This window comes from Carica papaya, chromosome 2 (assembly GCF_054855325.1).
Source record: "Carica papaya isolate Zhongbai chromosome 2, ASM5485532v1, whole genome shotgun sequence".
Classification (NCBI taxonomy): domain Eukaryota; kingdom Viridiplantae; phylum Streptophyta; class Magnoliopsida; order Brassicales; family Caricaceae; genus Carica; species Carica papaya.
Window position 1 is genome coordinate 29,995,072 of NC_142310.1, and position 21,641 is coordinate 30,016,712.

General features: G+C 34.8%; 2 protein-coding genes across 5 annotated transcripts in view; both read right to left on the reverse strand.

The window, feature by feature from the left end:
• Positions 1 to 733: 733 nt before the first annotated feature.
• LOC110823884 (Protein prenylyltransferase superfamily protein) lies at positions 734 to 2,397 on the reverse strand. The gene has a single exon (XM_022054381.2). The coding sequence runs from the start codon at positions 2,172 to 2,174 to the stop codon at positions 1,167 to 1,169; it is 1,008 nt and encodes a 335-aa protein (XP_021910073.2). The 5' UTR covers positions 2,175 to 2,397; the 3' UTR covers positions 734 to 1,166.
• A 663-nt stretch (positions 2,398 to 3,060) lies between these two features.
• The window catches only part of LOC110823710 (PPR containing protein), a 29,971-nt gene continuing 11,390 nt past the window's right edge, over positions 3,061 to 21,641 (reverse strand). For 2 of the 4 annotated variants that reach the window (XM_088213990.1, XM_088213991.1), the window contains exons 6-9: positions 21,176 to 21,290; positions 20,796 to 20,861; positions 13,979 to 14,236; positions 3,061 to 3,619 (exon numbers count right to left, since the gene is read on the reverse strand). In XM_088213990.1, the coding sequence (XP_088070116.1) occupies positions 3,518 to 3,619; positions 13,979 to 14,236; positions 20,796 to 20,861; positions 21,176 to 21,290 (541 nt within the window). In that variant the 3' untranslated portion in view covers positions 3,061 to 3,517. Of the gene's footprint in view, positions 3,620 to 6,991; positions 7,084 to 13,978; positions 14,237 to 20,795; positions 20,862 to 21,175; positions 21,291 to 21,641 lie in introns of all 4 variants that reach the window. The other 2 variants (XM_088213992.1, XM_088213993.1) reach the window with 2 other exon arrangements.

Genomic DNA, 21,641 nt, shown 5'->3' on the forward strand with positions numbered 1-21,641 from the left:
TTGATCAGTTACCAATAAACTAGAAACTCTTTCAAAACAATCTGTTTATTGTTCTCCAAGGTTGCTTGCTAAAAGAATTGTGCATAATTCAATGTTTTATTGGATATTCAAATTATAGAATCCTGTAGACTTCTAGTGCAAAAATATTTAAGGAAGATAGGAAACTTTTGCCAACCACAAAACCATTTGGACACGTTTGGTCATTTCGCTTGAAAATGAAATTCACGTAGGAAGTATACGCTTTCTTTTCATCATTCATAGCAGCTCAAATTTTATTTTTCTTGGTCTGGGAAATTTTCTACTATCTTCATGCTCAACTGCTGGAATTTTTTTCTACCAGCAGTTTGTTCTGAATGAGATTGTGGATTTGGTGAAAGTGCGGAGTGAAGAAGAAAGGTCTTAATGAGGGAGATGGACGGCCTGCACATACTTGGAATAGAGTACAAGAATGAGTTGCAAAATGATAAAAAGTAGGAAAAAGAGGTAGCTAATAATAATTAATCCTTACTACTAAAAATATTATAGACTACAATTAACCCTTATTCCAAAATCAAGAATATTTTGGAGGCGGGTTTGTCTGGATGAAGTTCAGGTGGTGAAACTCGCTGCCAATTCAAGACTACAATAGTTTGTGATGTCATCATTTTACTCCATGGCTTTTGCTTTACATGGCAAACAAACAAAGAACATTTGACATCCATACGTTCTGCTAAGACAAGGAAATTATTGGATGTTTCAAGAAAAATTGGAATCTCCACTGTTCTTTGAAGTGCACAATTGAACCTCAAATGAGGAAAAGAAGATGAAACTACTACTCATCTCCTATCATAACATTTTCTTCTACAACATTGAACTATGAACATTTATCATCAAAGCTACTAATTAAAGCCCATGATGTAAAAAATACACATCTATTACATTCTATTTCAGTAAAAATCAGGAATTCTTTTCTATGATTTTCTAGAAGTTTGCTCTCCTTTTATTCCTCTAATACTATCACCACTGGTGAAAACTTCAAAGATATTATAATATCGGTTTCAAGTTTCATGTAAGTTTTGGAACACGAGTATTATAACTTTAACGGAGTACCTGTAACTCCTCTGCGATCATCCAGAGGAAAACTGTCTAAAATCTTTATTACCAAAAACTTGGAAACACCCACCAACTCATTTCTCTTCGTTAGATCCAAACAACTTCATCCTGGACAATGGGGTCCTCAAGTAACCTTCTACCTCATACTTCTTCGGTGAAAGCTCTCTGTACTTAGCAAACTGCTCTTTAGCTTCGGCATTCTTGTCGAGCAAGCTATATATCATCCCCCGGCAAAAGTATGGCCTGAAATCGTTAGGGTCCTCCTTTGTTAACTCCTCGTAGCTCCTCAATGCCTCTTCCACATTCTTCTGTAAGAACTGTATCTGTGCAATTATCAATCTCACGTCCCTTGCTTCCTTCACCTTCTTCTCTTCCTCAGCTATGGCTAGCGCCTCCTCCAGCCTCCGTATCACCAAATCTCCTTTCCCAGATTGGTCCATCAACAATGCATTCTCGAACAACGCCTCGAAGGATAGTGGGTTTTGAGCAAGGATTTCTTCGAATACATTGCGTGCATTTTCCGGCTGACCTAATTCGTTCAAGAGTCTGGCCATTAAGAATTTCCATTCGGTATCTTCCGGCTTCGCAGAAACCAACCGCTTCAAGATTTCGAGAGCATCCTCGTCCTCGCCATTTTCGAGTTTTTGTTGCAAAAGCGACCTTAGGGCGTCGACGGTTTCGCTATTAGACTCAAGAAGCTTGGACAATGGCGATGGATGGTCATCTTGAGAGTGGATCTTCCCGCGCTCTTCTTCTGCTTCTGCTTCTTCGAGACCTTGCCCCGTGACGGCGGCCGGAGACTCCGCTTTTGCAGGCAAATGTGAGAACTTTCCAACGATAGACACCCCGACGCCCATGAGAAGTACCATTTTGGCAATGGATTTGAGGTTTTGGATGAGAGGAGGCTTGGGTTTGTCGGCAACGGAAGTCGGCTTGTGATGAAGAGAGGTGACAGAAAGAGAACGCTGGGGTTTGGCAGTGGCAAAACGGACTGTTGAAGGCTGGGCAAGTGAAGGTGTCTTGATATGGAGGAAAGAAGAAAATGGCGATGATGAACACGAAGTGGATAGAGTAGTGTTCATGATTGTGTTTCTTTTAGGGTTTCGTTCCTCAGAGATGAAGAAAATTGAGAATTGAGAGGAGGATTTTGGGCATGGGTTCGGAAGTTTCCAGTATCAAAAGAGGGTTTAGGGTTTTTGACGATGCTGGTTGCGCCCTAGGTAATGAAATGAAAAAGAAAGTCAGGTGGGTTTGGCTAGCAAACTTACTAAAAAGTCTGATGTCATTGTAATAAGAAATGGATGCCCTGTAACACCTACCCACCAACTTGGGAAAAGCCTGATTAACTTTTTTTCTTTATTTTTTATTTTTTTTCAAAGCTTTTATTTTATTTTGGATTGAGAAAATCGTCCAAAACCAAATCTTTGCCTGAGTATTTTTCAAACATATATATATATATATATATCTCATGTTCAGAATCAGCGACAAGAACGAATCCACCAAACCATCCATGCCCAACTTTAATAAAGTCACGATCATGCTGACGATTTGGTAACTACCAACATACATTTACAAACGTTTATTGACTGCTACAAAGTTCCTTCGATGATGATTTTTTTTTTTTTTTTTTTTCTCTTTTCTTTTAATCTTCAGAAGTTCATTGCAGCTTTAATTATTTTGGAGAACCAAATGAACAAGATAAAAAAAGGGTTTGAGGGAAGAACAGGCGAATGAGAAAGAGTATAGAGCTTCAATTACTCTTTTTTTTAGGTTGAGAGGTTTAATTTAAAACCAACAGGGATGACAAGTCTCAAAACCTTGCAAAATCTTATGATAATTTGTTCTAAAATGAGGACACATAATCTGATAATGAAAAGCAAACTCATCAATTCAGTCCAGTCGGTCACTTCCCACCTCTCCTCTCCCCCGAAGAAACCAGTAATTACCCAACATCAGTCCAGACGATCATAAATGAACCAAACAGCTTTTTATAAATACCTAAATTAATGGGCAGCTCCCTGAAATAACCTACAAGAAACCAGGGTAAATTCTTCGTTCATCTTGCCCATAGTACAAAAAGGCATTTACATGAACAATGGTATCCCCCAAAATTTAGGCTTGAGGAAAAACAAGAATCTATAATTATGACTTTCATTTTTCTACTTCATGTTCATCCTATACTGTACATCACATCCTACCTATTATATACACCCATTTCCCACTACCAACAGCATCTCAATAAGCACCAGCAGATGCTTTACAAGTTACAAACGATTGAGGTTCACGCTATTGTGCGGAAACCATCTTGCTCAGCTGGCTAAATATATTTGCATGACTCCCAAGGATGAGGAAAAAGCTCGGAAAACCTCCAGTGTTCGCAATAGAAGAATGATGACTGGAACTTGGAAATGATGGAGAAAACATATCATATTCCTAACCTCTTCACACCGCATTCGGAGCAGAATTTGGAGGTTTCTCTTAGGTATGGCACCCCGCATTCATCACAGAACTTCGCAGGACTAGTTGGCTGAAAAGTGCAAACTTATTTAAAATCAGAGTAAAAAATAGAGATGCGAGTTATATGCAATAACTAATTAATACAAACTATTAGGGATTTATGCAAAAATTAAAGAAAAAACATAATAAAATTACAGGCACCGTACAAAAACTTTCCTTGTAAAATAGTAGAAATATCTTTTTGAGTTCTCTCTTAGCCAGAACAAAAAAAAAATATATATATTCTTCTCTTGGACACAAATACAGGTGTATTTTGTGTATATTACCTAGTGATGTGCTTTTTACAGATGAATGAATTGTCCTACTACTTTTATGCAAAAAATGAAAAATTCTTAAAAAGCAACAATCCCTAGAAAATTTAAATCTCTAATTCAAAAGATGTGTGTGTGTGTGTGTTTGCTGTTGATCTGCTTAAATATTTAACAGAAGATTTTTTTAGTTCATCTATCAAAAAGAAGACTAAAGAGATATTTATATTCTTAAGCTTTTTTTTATGTTTTTTCCATAATAACGCAGTTCGGTCTACTTGACCAACATGCACAGGAATCTCTAACATACTACAATAGTAACTAGTACAAAAAAAAACTGTAGAAATTTTCTTACATCCATGAATCCCGGTACCCTTTTCAATTTCAGAGTTTACAAAAAGTTATAATTTCTTACCTATTTATACAAGACTGAAGAATGTTACTGATATTGCATTCTACTATTTATTATGCATACCTGTTTAGATTATTCATTAGTGTCCTAGTCAAGTCTCATAAAACCGTATATCCTAATTAGTATATCCACATAATTGATAGGAGCATAAACTGAAACATTGTACAACTACAAAAATAGTTATTAAATCGTTAGCAGTTATAAAAAAAATTCCTCCTAGTTTAGCATTAGGAAGCAAAAAGCCCTATAATGGATTCTCCTTGGACTCAATATCCCCAATATTACAACCTCATAAGCAAAAGGAATACATTTTTTCCTTAGGTTTCAACCCTCCTTCATGAATGCTGAGAGAATAAAGTTTCCTTGCAGTGGAACTCTTCAACTAACAAATGCGAATGTGATGGCAGTTTCTCCTTCTTTTGCTAAATTAACTCTTCACTTCTGTTCACTTTGCACCAGTCATATTAACCAATATATACCAATACATTCGACAAACCAATTCTCCCAGTGAAATAACATCCTTGCTACAAGTAGTCAGTTATGTAGCTCCCAGTGGCAAACATCTTGATGATGCCATTGTAAGTATCAAGGCACGCTACCCCAACACCCTCAATCTTTAACTTCTCACAATTAGCAAACATGGTCAATGTTTCCACAATGCAAAAAGTAACAAAAAAATTTCTCTCCCTACAAACATGCAGATGGCCAATATAATCCATCACTTAACTAGAAACACCTCCACAGCGCTCTTTCTTACGAAAACGTTTTTAAACTAAGATTGCTTAGTTGTCAAAATCCTCTACAATCTTCTTCTTTCCTTTGCTCTTCTCACGCAGCTACTTAAAACTTTTCACATCCTCTCTAAAGACAAGGCAAATCCTGTGACTCTGACCTCTCTCCTCATGGTAATAATACTTCTCTCAGGCTGAAAATTTTTATGTGGCCACCCTATTTCTTCAATGATTCCTCTCTTGATGCGAACTCTATCTAACTGTTAATGCTTTCTCCCTATTGGACACTCTCTCCTTTTCCACAATCCTCTCATGCTCCTTAGCTGAGTAACCACATTATTAAGCTGGAACAATGTTCTACCAGTCGAAAGTGTTTGTAACAGTAATTTATGTGACTTGGGCAAAGAGCTAGTTGATTAAAAGAGTTAACATATTCATCAAGATTAGCACATGAGCACAAAGATTAGCTGCCTCATCCATTTTCAAAGTGCAGAGGTCCATTTTACACACAATTGGTTGGCTAACTTCAGCCAGTAATTGTTATTCAACTTGTCCCACAACCCCTTTGGCATAAAGATACTACATCTTGCTGTACTAATTCTCAAGATTCCCATAAAGATCAACACATGGTTGAAGTCACTAAACAACCAATTTGGTCATAAAATGGAGCTCTAACCCCTCTGGCATGGTATCCTTCATCTTGCTGCATTAATTCTCAAGAGCAAGTGAAAGCCTAGCTTTGTTAACTGCTTTTCTTTACAATTGATACCCAATCACAGTATCTTTCATCTCTTTGTGCGTTCCTCCTCAAGATCCTAATCAAAATTTTCTCACAGAAACACATCTTCTATTGTGCTCCTCCACAAGGTGAAATATTCTTCCCATTGAAGATTAAATATAGAATTTTACAGTATTCTCCATCACGTAACACGAAGTAACATCCTAAAAGTCCCAAATTGTTCCACGACCTCAACTGTAAAGTGATTTAATTGTTTTTAACAAATTTTAGGACCAGAACTTGAGGATGACAATGGAACATATTAAGGCTGGAGACTGATTGTAGTTCTTGGATACACCTGAAATATCATGTGTCGCTCTTTCTATCAGCATATTAGGTAAGTTATTGTTTTACCACAAAAGATTAGGATATCCTTCTTTTTCTACCTTTAAGGTTATATTTTCAACTTTATTTTTCAATTACAATAATGAAAACTCAAACTGCAATGTGTATGTGTACTTTTATTAATGTACTTATATCCCCAAATTATGTACCAATTTCATATCAGAAACCAAATTGTTCTATGACCTCAATTGTAAAATGATTTAACTCATTTTTTTACAAATTTCAAGACAAAAACTCGAGGATAACGATTGAACATATTAAGGCTCGAAACTGATTGTACATCTTGGACACACCCGAAATATCATGTGTCGCTCTCTCTATCAGCATATTAAATAAGTTATTGTTTTACCACAAAAGACTAGGACATCCTTCTTTTCCTACCTTTAAGGTTATATTTCCAACTTTATATTTCAATTACAATAATGAAAACTCAAATTGCAATGTATACGTGTAATTTTTTCTCCTAGCAATAAAAGAAACAATTTTCCTTTTCAATTGATCCATCGTGAGATTTGGGGTCCTTTAGATGTTTTTAATATTTTTGGATTAGATGATTTATTTCTTTTATTTATTTTTTTTATTTTTGAAATAAATTTATTTCTTTTATTGATGATTGTCCTCAGATAACTTAGTTTTTCTTATTGAAATCTAAAATTGAGTTTAGTCATATTATTCCTTAATTTTACACAATGATAGAAGTATAGTTTAGGGTAATAATTAAATATTTACGCACTGATAGTACCTAAGACTATTTTAACCAAACATTATCTTTCTCTTTTTAAAAAGAAATGATTGTTCATAAGTCCTTATGTGTCTATATTATACAACAAAACAAAATAGCTTAAAAAAAGAATAGTCATTTGCTCACCACTACACGTGTCTTCTTGTTTCAAAACCATGTATCCAAATATTACTGGGAAGAAAATTGGCATGCAAGCTTGTTGGCCCCTTGTCCCAAAACTACGATAGACAAAAGAAGACACAAATGTTTGACAAACGTGCTAAAGGTTACCTGGATAATTGTTGCATATCCGATTAAATATTGTCTATGCAATAAGTGTATAAATTAATTCATGCACAACCCCAAAGAAATCCACCTAAATGCTGTCTATAGAATATTCCACTACTTAAAGGGTACACCAAGGAAAGAAATCATGTATAAAAGAAATAATAAATTACTTCTTCGGGCCTACATTAATATGAAAAACGCCGGATCATTAGTGGACAAAAGATCGACTATTGGGTATTGTATCTTCCTTGGAGGGAACCTAATTACTTGGAGAAGTACGAAACATAATATAATAGACTAGTCTAGTGCAGATTTAGGATTTAGGACCATGGCTAAAGGAGTATGTGAACTTCTATTGTTAAAGAATTCTAAAAGACTTAAGAATTGAATGGGACGGAACTATGAGAATCTTCTCTAACAATAAGTTAGCAGTTACATGCTCATAATTCAATACAGCATGATAGAACCAAGTGAATTGAAGTTGATTGACACTTCATCAAAGAAAAACTAAACAGTGGATCAATATACACACTTTATATATCACTGCTTCACAACTTGCAAATGCATTGACTAAAAAGTAGAATAATTATAGGTTTTAAACCATTATTATGAAATTGGGAATGGATAATTGTAGGAAATCATGGATGAATTATTATAGGAGGATTTTTAGGATAGGAAATTAAGGGTAGTAATCAGATCCTAAAGTTTAGGAGATTGGTTGATTAACCCCAGATTCTTTCCTAATCTTGTGTAACAGAAAGTATATATATATATAGTGAAGGGGATAGCCTGTACATATACAGAAAAATAATAATACAATGTTAGTATTTTTCATGGTATCAGAGCCGTAAGGTTAGGATTTCTGGAAAAACTAGGGCAACTTACAGCCGACCATCATCGCAAGTCTAGCCTTAATTGGTGGTTTCTCTCTCAGCCTTCATTGCTGAACTTCAGCTGGCTTCTCTTTCAATCTCAATCGTTGGTTTCTCTCTCAGTCTTCACTGTTGAACCTTGACGCTTACCCTTATTATTCTTTAGGATTGTTCGATCATATTTAGTCATGGCGGATACCATAACTTCGGCTCAAACACCTTTGATAGTTGAGGATGAACATATTACCCGGGCCACAACAAAGCTTCAGAATATTCAGGTAGTGTACAGATAAAAAGAAAAAATTATTTGAAGTGGTCTCAATTGGTTCGAACCTTTTTGAAAGGAAAAGGAAAGTTAGGTCATTTACTGAAGCAGGGACCAGAAACCGGAACTGTTGGTGTAAAAGCATAGGAAATAGAAAATTCAATGATTATGTCTTGGCTATGGAATTCCATGACGTTGGAGATTAGTGACACATGCATGTTTCTGCTAACAACAAAGACAATCTGAGATGCTCTCTATCAAACGTATTCGAAGGTCAAAGATGCAGCTCTCATATATGATATCAAGATCAACACAACAGGGGCAAAGCAAGGATCGAAAACTGTGACCAAGTATGTCAATGTTCTACAAAATTAGTGGCAAGAACTGGATTATTATAGGACAATTGATCTAAACTGCAATAAGTGCGCGGTAACCATAAAAAAAATTATAAAACAAGACTGAGTATATGATTTTTTAGCTGACTTAAATTCTAAATTTGATCTTGTACACATTCAAATTTTAGGCAGACCTGAAGTTCCATCCTTGACTGAAACAATATCATTGGTCTGTGCCGAAGAGAGTCGCAGAGGCATCATGCTGGATCGATCTTCAAAAGATAATTCTGCCCTATTAAGCTCTAAGTCACAAGGGCTAACACTTGACAGAACTGCTGCAGATAGGTCTAACCGATCGAGTACTTACAATGATCGTGAAGAGATGTGGTGCATATACTGTAAAAAACCACGACATACCAAGGAACGATGCTGGAAATTACATGGAAAACCCTCCACAAACAGCCGTGAATGGGGACAGAAAGAAGGACAATTAGTATCACACAAGGACAAGCTTATATGTCCACTCAAGATTCAACCCAGGTCTTTGGAGGACTCAGTATGGATGAAATTGAAAAACTTAAATACCTGTTAGAAACTGTAGAAATACTGACACCAAAGTCCAGTCCTCAAACATCAACTCAGGATATGTGTTCATTGACACATTTAGGTGAGACTCTAATATATCTTGAATTGAATGCTTTATGTAACGAGTTTAGGAATGTCTGGATCCTTGATTTTAACGCCACTAACTATATGATTCATAGCTTTAGCCAGTTTAAGATCTCTAAACCTTACCCAAGCAACCGAAAAATTGGAGTTGCTGATGGTTCTACAACCATAGTAGCTGGAGTAGGAGATGTTCAAGTCACCCCAAATCTAATACTTAAAAATGTTCTCCATGTTCCTCAACTTTCAACAAATTTGATTTCAATACAAAAGTTTACCCATGATCTAACTGGTTGTATTATATTCAATGCTTCCTATCGTGAATTTTAGGACCAAGAGTCGGGGAAGAGGATTGGACTTGCTAAGGAGCATATTGGACTTTATTATCGAAATACACCAAGTCAACCGGAATTGAACAAACTAGCTTTGTTTTCATTGTTTTCTTCTTCCAGTACAGATTTTATTTGGCTACATCATAGGCGTCTAGGTCATATGTCCTTTTCCACATTGAAAATAATGTTTCTTACCTTGTTCAAGGGTTTAGATGTTCAATCTTTTCATTGTGATATTTGTAAGTATGCAAAACACACTCATATACCTTTTCCAATCAGTAATAATAGATCATCATCTCCCTTCTTTTTGATACATAGTGACATTTGGGGACCATCCACTATTCCAAGTATCTTAAGCCATAGATGGTTTATGAGTTTTATTGACGATTGTACAAGCGTCTCCTGGATATACTTGCTCAAAAATAAATCTGATGTGAGCTGTATCTTTCCTACCTTTCATGCAATGATTCAAAATCAGTTTGATACAAAAATAAAGAGTATTCGATCCGACAATGCTTGTGATTATTTCAACCAATTTTTGATCCTCTATTTTCAAAACGAGGGGATACATGAATCATCCTGCATTACCACTCCACAACAAAATCGAATGATAGAAAGGAAAAATCGACATCTTCTTGAGTGTACTAGAGCTTTATTGTTCCAACAAAATGTACCAAAATCTTTTTGGTGAGAAGCTGTCCTCACATCAACCTATGTCATAAATAGAATTCCTTCCAAAATCTTGGGGTTTAAAAGTCCACTCGAAATCTTATCTCAGTCCTAACCTGACATTCGAAAATTCTTCAATCTTACTACTCGGGTATTCGGGTGCACTTCTTTCGTTCACGTTCTAGCTATAACAGAGAGAAACTAGATCCTAGAGCTATTAAGTGTGTCTTCGTGGGATACTCCTCAACTTAAAAGGATTATAAATACTATCATCCTCCCAATAAGAAGCTCTATGTCTCAGCTGATGTTACTTTTATTGAAAATAAACCATATTTTTTTACTCCTTATCTTCAGGGGAGAGTTGCCTATACTTGAAGATAAAGAGTTAAGTCTGCCACCACTAGAAATGCCCTCACCCGAGTCACATAAATCACAAAATGGGCTTTCAGCATCAATGTCTCTTTCACAATTACAGTCTAAACAGTCACAAGAAAACTAATAAGCAGATGGAAAAATCTTTGATCATTTCCGGTTTGATCAGGTGTATACAAGGAAAATAAATCCTATTATGGCTGCAAGGCAGAAACAATTCACTAAACTGACTCCTGAAAATGAGATAACAATCTATGAACCGAATCTAACTATATCACAAGTAGATTCTCTTTTCAACAACGATCAACCTAACTTTAATCTAGATCTGCCTATAGCCTTGAGAAAACAAACCCGAGAATGCACAAAAAGGACAATAGATCCCACATCTCAATTTGTGACTTTTCAGAAATTCTCTCCAAGCCATCAAAGTTTTCTCTAAACCCTTAACACAAGTCCTATTCCTAACTCATTGTCTAAAGCATTATCAAAGAGAGAATGGAGACTTGCTATGGAGGCAGAAATGGATGCATTACAAAAGAATGAAACTTGGGAATTGATTGATTTACCTAAATGTAAGAAACCAGTGGGCTGTAAGTGGGTGTTTGCAGTAAAATTTAAGGAGGATGGATCTCTAAAACGCTACAAGGCAAAGCTGGTTGTTAAGGGATATATTCAAATATATGGGATGTATTACCAAGAAACATTTGCTCTGGTAGCAAAGACGAATGCAGTGATCATTTTATTGTCGTTGGCTGTGAACTTTGACTGGGAATTACAACAATATGATGTGAAGAATGTCTTCCTTCATAGTGAGCTAAAAGAAGAGATTTATATGAGTATCTCACCAGGGTTCAGTGGTGTTGATGATCACAAGGTTTGCCGGTTAAAAAGGGTATTATATAGGAAATAATCACCTTGCGTTTGGTTTGGACGGTTTGCCAAGGTAATGCTAGCTAATAGATACAAACAAAGTCAAGGAGATCATACACTTTTCATCAAGCATTCGGTTTCAAGAGGAGTCACGATATTAATAGTGTATGTAGACAACATCATAGTGACAGGAAATGATGAGGTAGAAAAGAAAGTTTTGAAGGAGTGACTAGCCAAAGAATTTGAAATAAAAGATTTAGGAAAGTTAAAATACTTTCTTGGGTTTGAAGGAGTTCGATCTAGACAGGAAATTTTTATCTCTCAACAAAAATATGTTACAGATATATTCAAGGAAACAGGAATGATGGCTAGCAAACTGGTTGGAACTCCTATTGAACAGAATCATAGACTAGGTGAAGCTTTTGGAGACAAAACAGTGGATAGAGAGATATATCAACGGCTCATTGGAAAACTCATTTACTTTGCCCATACTCGACCAGACATAGTTTACTCGGTTAGTGTCATTAGTCAGTTTATGCATGATCCTAGAGAGGTTCATCTACAGGCAGCCTATCGAGTCTTTCATTACTTAAACGCACATCTGGCAAAGGAATTCTATTCAAGAAAGTATCAAATATTGACCTTACAATATACACAAATGCTGCCTTTGCAGGATCACCAGTTGACAGACGATCAACCATGGACTATTGTATATTCCTTGGAGGGAACTTAATTTCCTGGAGAAGTAAAAAAATAGAGTGTAGTAGCAAGGTCAAGTGCAGAAGCTGAGTTCAGAACTATGACAACAGGAGTATGTGAATTAATGTGAGTCAAGATTATTTTAAAAGACCTGAAAATTTAATGGAGCAGACCTATGAGATTATATTGTGATAACAAGTCAGCTATAAGCATTGCCAGAATTCTGTGCAACGTGACTGCACGAAGCACATCGAGATAGATAAACATTTTATTAAAGAAAAGTTAAACAGTGGTCTAATTTGTACACTACATGTTCCTATAGGGTGTTAGCTAGCAGATGTAATGACAAAAGGGCTATATAATAACATATTTCATGAGAACATTAACAAGTTAGGAATGGTGGACCTTTATTCACCAGCTTGAGGGAGAGTGTAGGAAATCGTGGATGATTTATTATAAGAGGATTTTTAGGATAGAAAATCAAGGGTAATAAACAGATCCTAAAGTTTAGAAGATTGACTAATTAACCCTAGATTCTTTCCTAATCTTATGTAACAGAAAGTGTATACATATAGTGAAGGGAATAGCCTGTAAATATAGAGAAAAATAATAATACAAGGTTGCTCAGTATTTTTCAATAATATATGTACATCAACTTGATAGATAGTTTTGAAAAATGTAAAATATATAGTAAGCAGGGTAAATATATATTAGTAAAATACTCTTCTCATTGTAATTAAATGTATTTCCTTCTATTGCTCATGAAACTTGTATATATAAGGTCCTAATATTCAATAAAATATATATTTTACTCCCACAATTATTACTCTCTAAACTTTAGAAGCATACCAAATAGTGCCAGGAGATAATACTATGATCTGTAAGCTAGAGCATTTCATTGGTGTTAATTCTATTGAAGACTTCAGTCTGTTTAAACATTTTCACCTTAGAAAAAGCGATACCATCTAGAGAGCATGGGATAAGGCATAATCACATGGGTTGAAGTCTTAAGGTTCAAATTCTGAACTCAGATCTTGTGCCTAAACAACAAAAATCAGATTTATATTAATCTCATTGAGGTTTCTAGTAAAACCAAATTTCCACACACCTGGCCATCTATTTCTTTTAGTTGGATTTTCTATAGCTCAAAATTATAAACTACAACTAAATTCATGCACCACTTCTTGGGGCATTCTCAAGTTGATATAAGGTTTTATAATTTAATATCTAACTTCCCTTAGTTTGCCTTATGGATACCAATATAAACAACTAGTCACTAGATTCAGATGCAATTTACCTGTCAAATTCAATTTATCTCATTCTTTACAAAATCAATTGCAATTCGAGTTACCAAGTTTTCATTGAGAAACTTAAATCAAAATAGTATCATATGATTGATCACAGTCCATCTTGGTCGACCACCTATCTTAAAACAAAAGGCTCAAATTGAAGAACTTAACAATTTAACCGTGTTTAAGCAAAATACAACTACCATGTGTTATATGTTCAGCACAACAGTACCAACAGATGTGCTAACCATGAACTAATATGTATTAGTGTGTCAGCAGCCCAACATTTTTCTTCCTCTTACTTATGTTAGCAAGTACCCATTTGTACCACAATATCAACAAACAATTTTATTTATTATCATAAAATAATGTGAAGATGTACAGTGTTTCCAACGGAAGATAATTGCAAAAGAAAAACTTTAAGCTTTACAAAAAAATAAAAAGCATACATGATGTGGCCAACCATAAAAAACTCACCATTACATGCAATCGCCCTCCAACATGACCTCCCGCCAGAGGTTGTAAGCAAGCCATATGTTGAGAAATGGTCGGTGATTGATGAGCATGAGCAATATCAGGGATGTGTGAAGGTGGTCCGCATTGATGATTTTGGTGGAAATGAGCTGCATGTTGGCTCTGGTGAATTGGTTGATGATGGTTCTGGTGAATAGGATGAAACTGAGGCTGATGCGACAGAGATGGTAGGTGATGTTTATTTTGCTGCTGATTTTGAGGCTGCAAATCCGAAAAAAATTACACCTGTGATTAAATGAATACAAGAATCTGGTGGGCACAATTCAAGCAACAATTGAGAATATCATATATGAAACATGAATCAGGGGAAGTAAATCAAAAGAATCGCTTCTCTTCGTATCATATTGTGATGACATCATACATCAAGCACTACATCTTTGAAATTGATCTTTCCTAGAGTCACCTCAATTATTTATATAAGTGCTTTTGGTAAAAGAGACTCTTGGTGTCGTTTCCCGCCACTCAAGAAATATGCAAAGAGCAGATTATTAAAAAGAGAAGCCAAAATCTTATAGTAAATATAGTTATTTTTTCCTAACAATGAAGCAGTTGGTGATCTTTATTACCAAGAATAACCAATGTCAGATATGTGTGCATGTATACCATTAAAAAATTAACAAATTAGTTTAAAAGATATAAAGGTAAATTACACTTGTTTTACTTAATTATAATTTATTATTTATTTCCTTTTCCGTTTTAAAAACTTATATATATAGCTGTAATATTCAGTAAAATACATATTAAAACCATTCTTAACATATTATCAGAGTTTTAGATTAAAAAAATTTAAACTATTTTACAAATCGTATTTAGCCTTTATTGCCAAAAATAAGAAAATCTGGGAGGAGCAACTTTTATTGTTGGTCACCACAACACTGCCCACCGTCCACTACAGACCGATTGCCTTCACCACAAGCTGACATCATAGCCGGCCATCTCCACCGAGACCAGTCTTCATTGCCCAATCCAATTTGCCACCCAGATGCGCACAACTCCAGATACGGTCACACAATCGTGCAGTCCACCTAGACAAGCAACCCTAACAGCCACCATCTAAGCATTACTCGGCCATTGACACCTTCACCTTTGCACCAGATGCATCTACACCACAAACTTCACCCCTATCACTGATGCATGATATTGCCCTCTCTGTTGTTGAGTAGTCTCTGCTCGTGTGGTCATTGTTGACCGGCGATGCCCTAGCCGCCACGCAGCTCTCTTGGTCACGCACTTCAATCTTTTCCGCACCAATCGCACCACCAAATGCCTCTGCAACTAGACACAGACACGATCCTCTTTGTTCCATTATTGTCTGTCGTGACGCCTCCACTCGTAACTAGATGCAAATGCCATATCTAGGCATAATGTCAGCTACAGACAAATGGTACTCGCTATGAGCGACAAAAGATAAAAGCTAAAGAATGACCCTCTACTCCTGTCATGTCCCTGTGTATAGTGAGTCCCTATTCATGGTCCGAGTTAATTCAGTAAGTTCATAGTCTGAGTTGCCTCAGTGAATTAAACCAAGTATAAACAAATCAGTCGCAAGTTGCAGATTCCCTCCTTATGCAATCACGTGTTTTAGGTAAAATCCTTTCAGTAATTTTTGCTTTTCGACATTAATTACCATACAATTTTTAAATGATAATGGATGTAACATCTCTAGTTACTGGAGCAAAAACATGGTAGCTTTAGATTTTAGTAAATACAAAATGGAGTTGAAATATTAAGGACTTGAGCCTATGGAGAAACAAACAAGCACCAATCTACTGCCATACTCAGGTACGGTTTCTACCTCCCATAAATTAAATGTCTCAGATAAACCTTTTAAAAATTCTTAATCATATACTAAAAAATCACGGATTATACGATCAATACTTCTAAACTTTCCATCTGTATATATATTTCATGTCCAAGTAATAAAAATTGTCACTGCATAATAATTTCTTTAATACTATTGCAAGCAAGGGCGATATTAAGTTTAATCCTACCTTATCCTTAAAAATGTATTACAAGTTTTCAAACTGTGTGCTAATGTTATGTCGGTCAATAAGTTATCACAAAACTTGAACTGCAAATTAATATTTGACTCTTCTCACTGCAGCTTTTAGAGCCGGAATTCGAGAAAGATGATTGGACTTATTGAAGACAAAAACGGATTCTACTACTTAGATGCACATGAGGATCCCTTCTCTACTATTACTACCAACTCCACATATAAGATTTGACTCCATCATAAAAGAATTGAGTACTCATCATTTTCCATCTTAAAAGTTATGTTTCTTCATTATTTAAGAATCCAAACATGAAAATTTACACTACGATATATGCAAGTTTGCAGAACATAAGCATGTGACATTTTTCACTAGTAATAAACGAAATTTAGTTCCATTTTCAGTAATTTATAGTAATATTCAATGACCAATGTACACACCTAATATTTTAAAACTCGATGGTTTATATCATTTATTGATGATCACTAAGTCGCCTGACTGTTTTTACTCAAAAACAAATCTAATGTTAACCACATCATAACTCACTTCTACAACATGATAAAAATCCAATTCGAAACTGGCATAAAAATAATTTTGCATTGACAACGCTAAAGTTTTTTTAACCACACACTTTCATCATTCTTCCACCAGGAATGAATTCTCCATGAATCATCCTGCATCTATACTATACAATAAAACGGAATAATGGAACGCAAGAATTGTCATTTTTTAGCTGCCTCCAGAGCTTTCTTCTCCCAAAACGTCCCATAACAATAATGCATGAGGCCATTTTCATCACCACCTACATTATTGACCATCTGTACACCAATTTTCTTAACTTTAAAAGTCCTCTAGAAACGCTTCAAAAAATTTCACCTAATAGTAAGTATCACAAACCATTTGGTCCTTAAGATATCTAAGTTTGTTACCTTCATTCATATGTATTTCCATCAAAGAGGGAAACTTGATCCCTATGCACTTAAATGTGTATTTGTGAAGTACTCTTCTCAAAATATATACAAATGTTACCATCCATCAACCCAAAATTTCTATATATCCGCAAATGTTATATTTGTTGAACAAAAAACCTACTTAATTCAATCTTATTTTCAAATGGAGTCAATATTGGAAGATAACAATATGGAATTCTTAACAGACTTTATCCTACCACCTTTATGACAACTCTTTATCACACACTCCACCACCATCACCACAAGAAATCTTTTAGAATCCATAAGAAAATTCACCAGAAAATTCATCTACTCAAGAGATCATTATCAAACCCTAGGTTTCTTATATGTAAACAAGGAAGAAGATGTTGAATACTAAGGCTAATTCGGTTTAAGAATCCAACATTGATCCTGAAATTGAGGTAAGTCTCAAAAAATCAATATAATGTGAGATGTACATATTGCACTTTGTAAAGATACAAGAGAATAAAATAAACACTTCTTTATCCTATCTCACAGCTTGTGTCATTTGATTAATGTTTATCATTTTATAAAAATTTTCTCAGAAATTTGAATACTAAATTTATTCATAACATTACTTTGGGAAAAATTGAAGAATACACTTTGGAAATGCAAGCATTTGAGAAAAGCCAGACATGAGAAATGGTGAATCTACCAAAAGGCAAAAAATCGGTGAGATGCAAATGGATCTTTACTACCAAATATAAAGCAGATAAGACAATTGAAAGATATAAAATGAGATTTATGAAAAATGACTATAAACAGACATATGGAATAGAAGTATAAAGTGAGACTTATGAAAAATGACTATAAAGCAGATAAGGTATGTAAGTAAAGAAAGTTATATATGGACAAACAATCGTCAAGAACATAGTTTGGCAGGTTTGCAAAGGCTGACCATAGATCTAGAATTTAAACAGGCCCAAGGAGACCATACTATGTTCATCAAATACTCATAGACAAGGGGAGTTACAACCATCCTATCATACATTGATGAGATTATCGTAACAAGAGATGATGAGGAAAAAAAAATTGATACTAAAACAATGTCTTGCCAAAGAATTTGAAGCAAAGAACTTGAAAAATTGAAGTATTTTCTAGAAGTTGAAGTTTGCCCACTCAAAATCCAAAGTTTTTATTTTTCACCCATAAATACTTTCATGTATTATAAAGAGATACTAGCAAATTATCATGCAAACTAACTAGCATTCATATTAATCCTAATAATAAATTATGAATACTAGAAAAAGATATGTCAGTAAACAAGAAAATTTATCATAGATTAGTTGAGAGATTGATATACTTATCTCACACAAGATTAAACATCACCTATAAATAGTTTATAAAGTACTGTATTACCTTAAAGGTCACCTGAAAAAGGAACATATTCAAGAAGATTGATAAACTACTGGTAGAAGTCCATATTGAAGCAGATTATGTAGGGTCAGTTGTAGAAAGATCTACAATACGATATTATACTTTCTTCAAGATATGTGAATTATTATGGATAAAGAAAATTTTAGAAGACCTTAAAATCAATGAAAAACCTTATACATTTATACTATGACAAAAAATCAGTCATGAGCATTGTTCACAATCTGGTGCAATATAACCAAACCAAACACATCAATAGACACTTTATTAAAGAAAAATTTAATAACGACTTTTATATGCACCTGATACATGTCTACCAATTCTTAACTGACTAATGTGTTAACTAAAAATTTAAGTAACCAAACATTTCAAATTCTTATTGGTAAGATAGGGATGGACAACATCTACTCTATAACTTGACGAAAAGTGTTAAAGAAATGGTAAATTAGGTTAAATGGCATAAAAGTAAATTACACCCTTTGTGTAACAATCTAAAAACATGATTTGCATTATTGTGGTATTTTGCATTATTCTTAGGTTAATATACATTTGAGGTGATTTTGGCATGATTTGCATTATTCTTGAGTTAAATAGGGGCGAAGATTTCCACTCGTGAGTGAAAAATTTGATGAGTTAAAGAGGGAGAGAATTTCCCTGGAGAGAGAAAAAAAATTTGGAAGAGTTAAAAAGGGAGAGAATTTCCTCAGGAGGGAAAAAAAAATTTGGAAGAGTTAAAGAGGGAGAGGATTTCCTTTAGGAGAGAAAAATTGGAAGAGTTAAAAAAGGAGAGGATTTCCCCCAATAGAGCAAAATTAAAAGAGTGGACGAGGGAGAAATTTTCCCTCTGGCAAGAGAAAAATTTGGAAGAATGGAAGAATGAAAAATTTTCCCCTAGGTGAGAGAAAAGTTGGACGAGTGGAAGAGAGAGGAATTTTCCCTCAAGTGAGAGAGAAGTTGGAAGAATGGAAGAGGGAGGAATTTTCCTTTAGGGGAGAGAAAAGTTGGAAGAGTGTAGGAGGGAGGAATTCTCCTCCGGATGAGAGAAAATACTCTTGACTAGGTCAACTTTCTCCTTGGTCGAATGATGGCACCCTAAGGATAGGTTTCACCCCTTGATGAATTTGGGACACTTGGACAAATGATGGACACCTTAATGGCTAGGTATCATCACTTGGGTGAATTATGGACACCATAAAGATCATGTGACATCACTTGAATGAATTATGGATGCATGTAGAACACCTTGATGGCTAGGTGTCATTCTTTAGACAAAATTGGGACACGTTGCAAGCTAGGTGTCGGCCTTGGAGGGTAATTTTGATGGATACTTTGCTAAAAGTTATGTTTGAATTTTCGAAAAATATATGCAAAGTGAATTTTCGATATTTGTTCACCTTTACTATGGAGGGAGTCCTTTGTTCTCATCTGCTTCGGTGAAGGGAGTCTGTTGTGTCCATTCGCTTTGGTGAATGGAGTCCGTTTGTGCCCACCTATATTATGATAGGAGTCCATTTGTGCCATCCATTTTTATGGTGGGAGTCTATTGTACCCATTCACTTTGGTGGAGAGAAGCTTACCCATTAGAGCAATTTGTGTCTATCCACAATATAGTGGGAGCCCGTTGTGCCCTCCATGATAATGGTGAAAATATGACTCATCGTACAATGTTGCAAAAATGATTTTCGAACTTACGAAAAATATATATGTGCTTTATGATTTTGAGCTTGAAAAGTATATATGCCATAAGTGCTATGAACTTTTAAAAAAATAAATATATATTATGATTTATTGTAATACTCTAAAATCCTTGTTACTATTATATTATAGTGTGCTACTTATTGGGATTGTGAATCTCATTAAAATTATGACCATTTCAAATACTGTTAATACTTAAGTGAAAATTTTGGAGACTAGATTTTGAAGAGTTTTAAGTGCTATAATATATCCACGAAGACACTACGGTTATTTTGTGTACCTCTTTTCAAACTATTATATTAATTTAGAGTCTTGTATGCAAAATATTTTGTAAGACTTGAAAAGCGATGTATAAACACTTCTGTAAACATTGTGTAAAATTAATATGTATATGTTGATATAATTTAATTCTTAAATATTTTTTTTGAAAGAATTTAATTTTTAAATATTATGAATTCGTGTGCGCCAGTTGCACCCCGAAAGAGTGTGAGGCGTGACATTTTGTAATTAATTCTAATTTATTGTCTATTTCCTTTTTGTTCTAGAAATATATAGAATTATAATATTTAATAGAATATACATTAAGATCATTCTTGACACGTACATAACCATATGTAAATAAATAACTCTTATGAGAACACCACCACCTAATTTGGTCCATGCCAATTCATATGCAATGAAGCAAAAAACACATTCCCAAATGAGTTGAGTGGGAACATCTCTTACCTCACTCCCAGAGCGAAATCCTTGTGAACTAGTCATTGTTGAAGGATTATCTGAACCAGGAAATGTCTACAAACAATATAGGATGAAAAACAATTACCATCACCCTAAATCTGGCTGGCAATGCACATTAGAAGTTAATGAAAATAGCATATCCTATGTTCTAAATTTCAAATAACAGAATTCAAGCAACCTTCTAAAAAGATCCCACTATGTGTGAGACTAGTTCTGCTTCAATTGTGTAATTAGTCCCATTCTAGAAGACAATTGTATTTAAACATTATAGTTAAGTTCCAAAAACATGGAGTATATATGTTTATAACTACGTGTCTTGGAAAATGAAGCACATTAAGCTAACATGCAAGGAAAGGGTTCAAACATACAGGCAAACCAGGAATGTTAGATGATGTGACACGCCTGTACTTGTGTCGTGGTGAATAGAATTTATAGTCTCTAGCAAAGATAGCCACCTCATTGCGACCCGTCAACCGTTTAAACCTGTACTAGGAAGACACTTGGGTTAAAAGTAAATAAATAAACAGAACCCAAAACTTGCCAATGACCAAAAGAGAGATAATAACAATTTAAGGAGAAAAGGAAAAGGAAGAGAATGTAGCACACTTGTTCCCTATGGGTAGAGCCTTCTTTATCTCCCCATTAAGGGAATGGCTACATCTTTTGCTAAAACAAATGATCATGAACAGATAAAGCAAAATATGATGTGCTTGTTTTGGAACCATTAGGAATATGTATTACAGTACAGCAGTTTTACCATGAAGCAAAGTATATAACTTAGTGACTAATAACTTTAAGAAAGAAAATAGTCCATAAAACTAGGGCCTTTCCCAT

Excerpts from the sequence above, each read along its gene's own strand:
- LOC110823884 (XM_022054381.2), bottom strand. The coding sequence starts at position 2,174 with ATGAACACTACTCTATCCACTTCGTGTTCATCATCGCCATTTTCTTCT.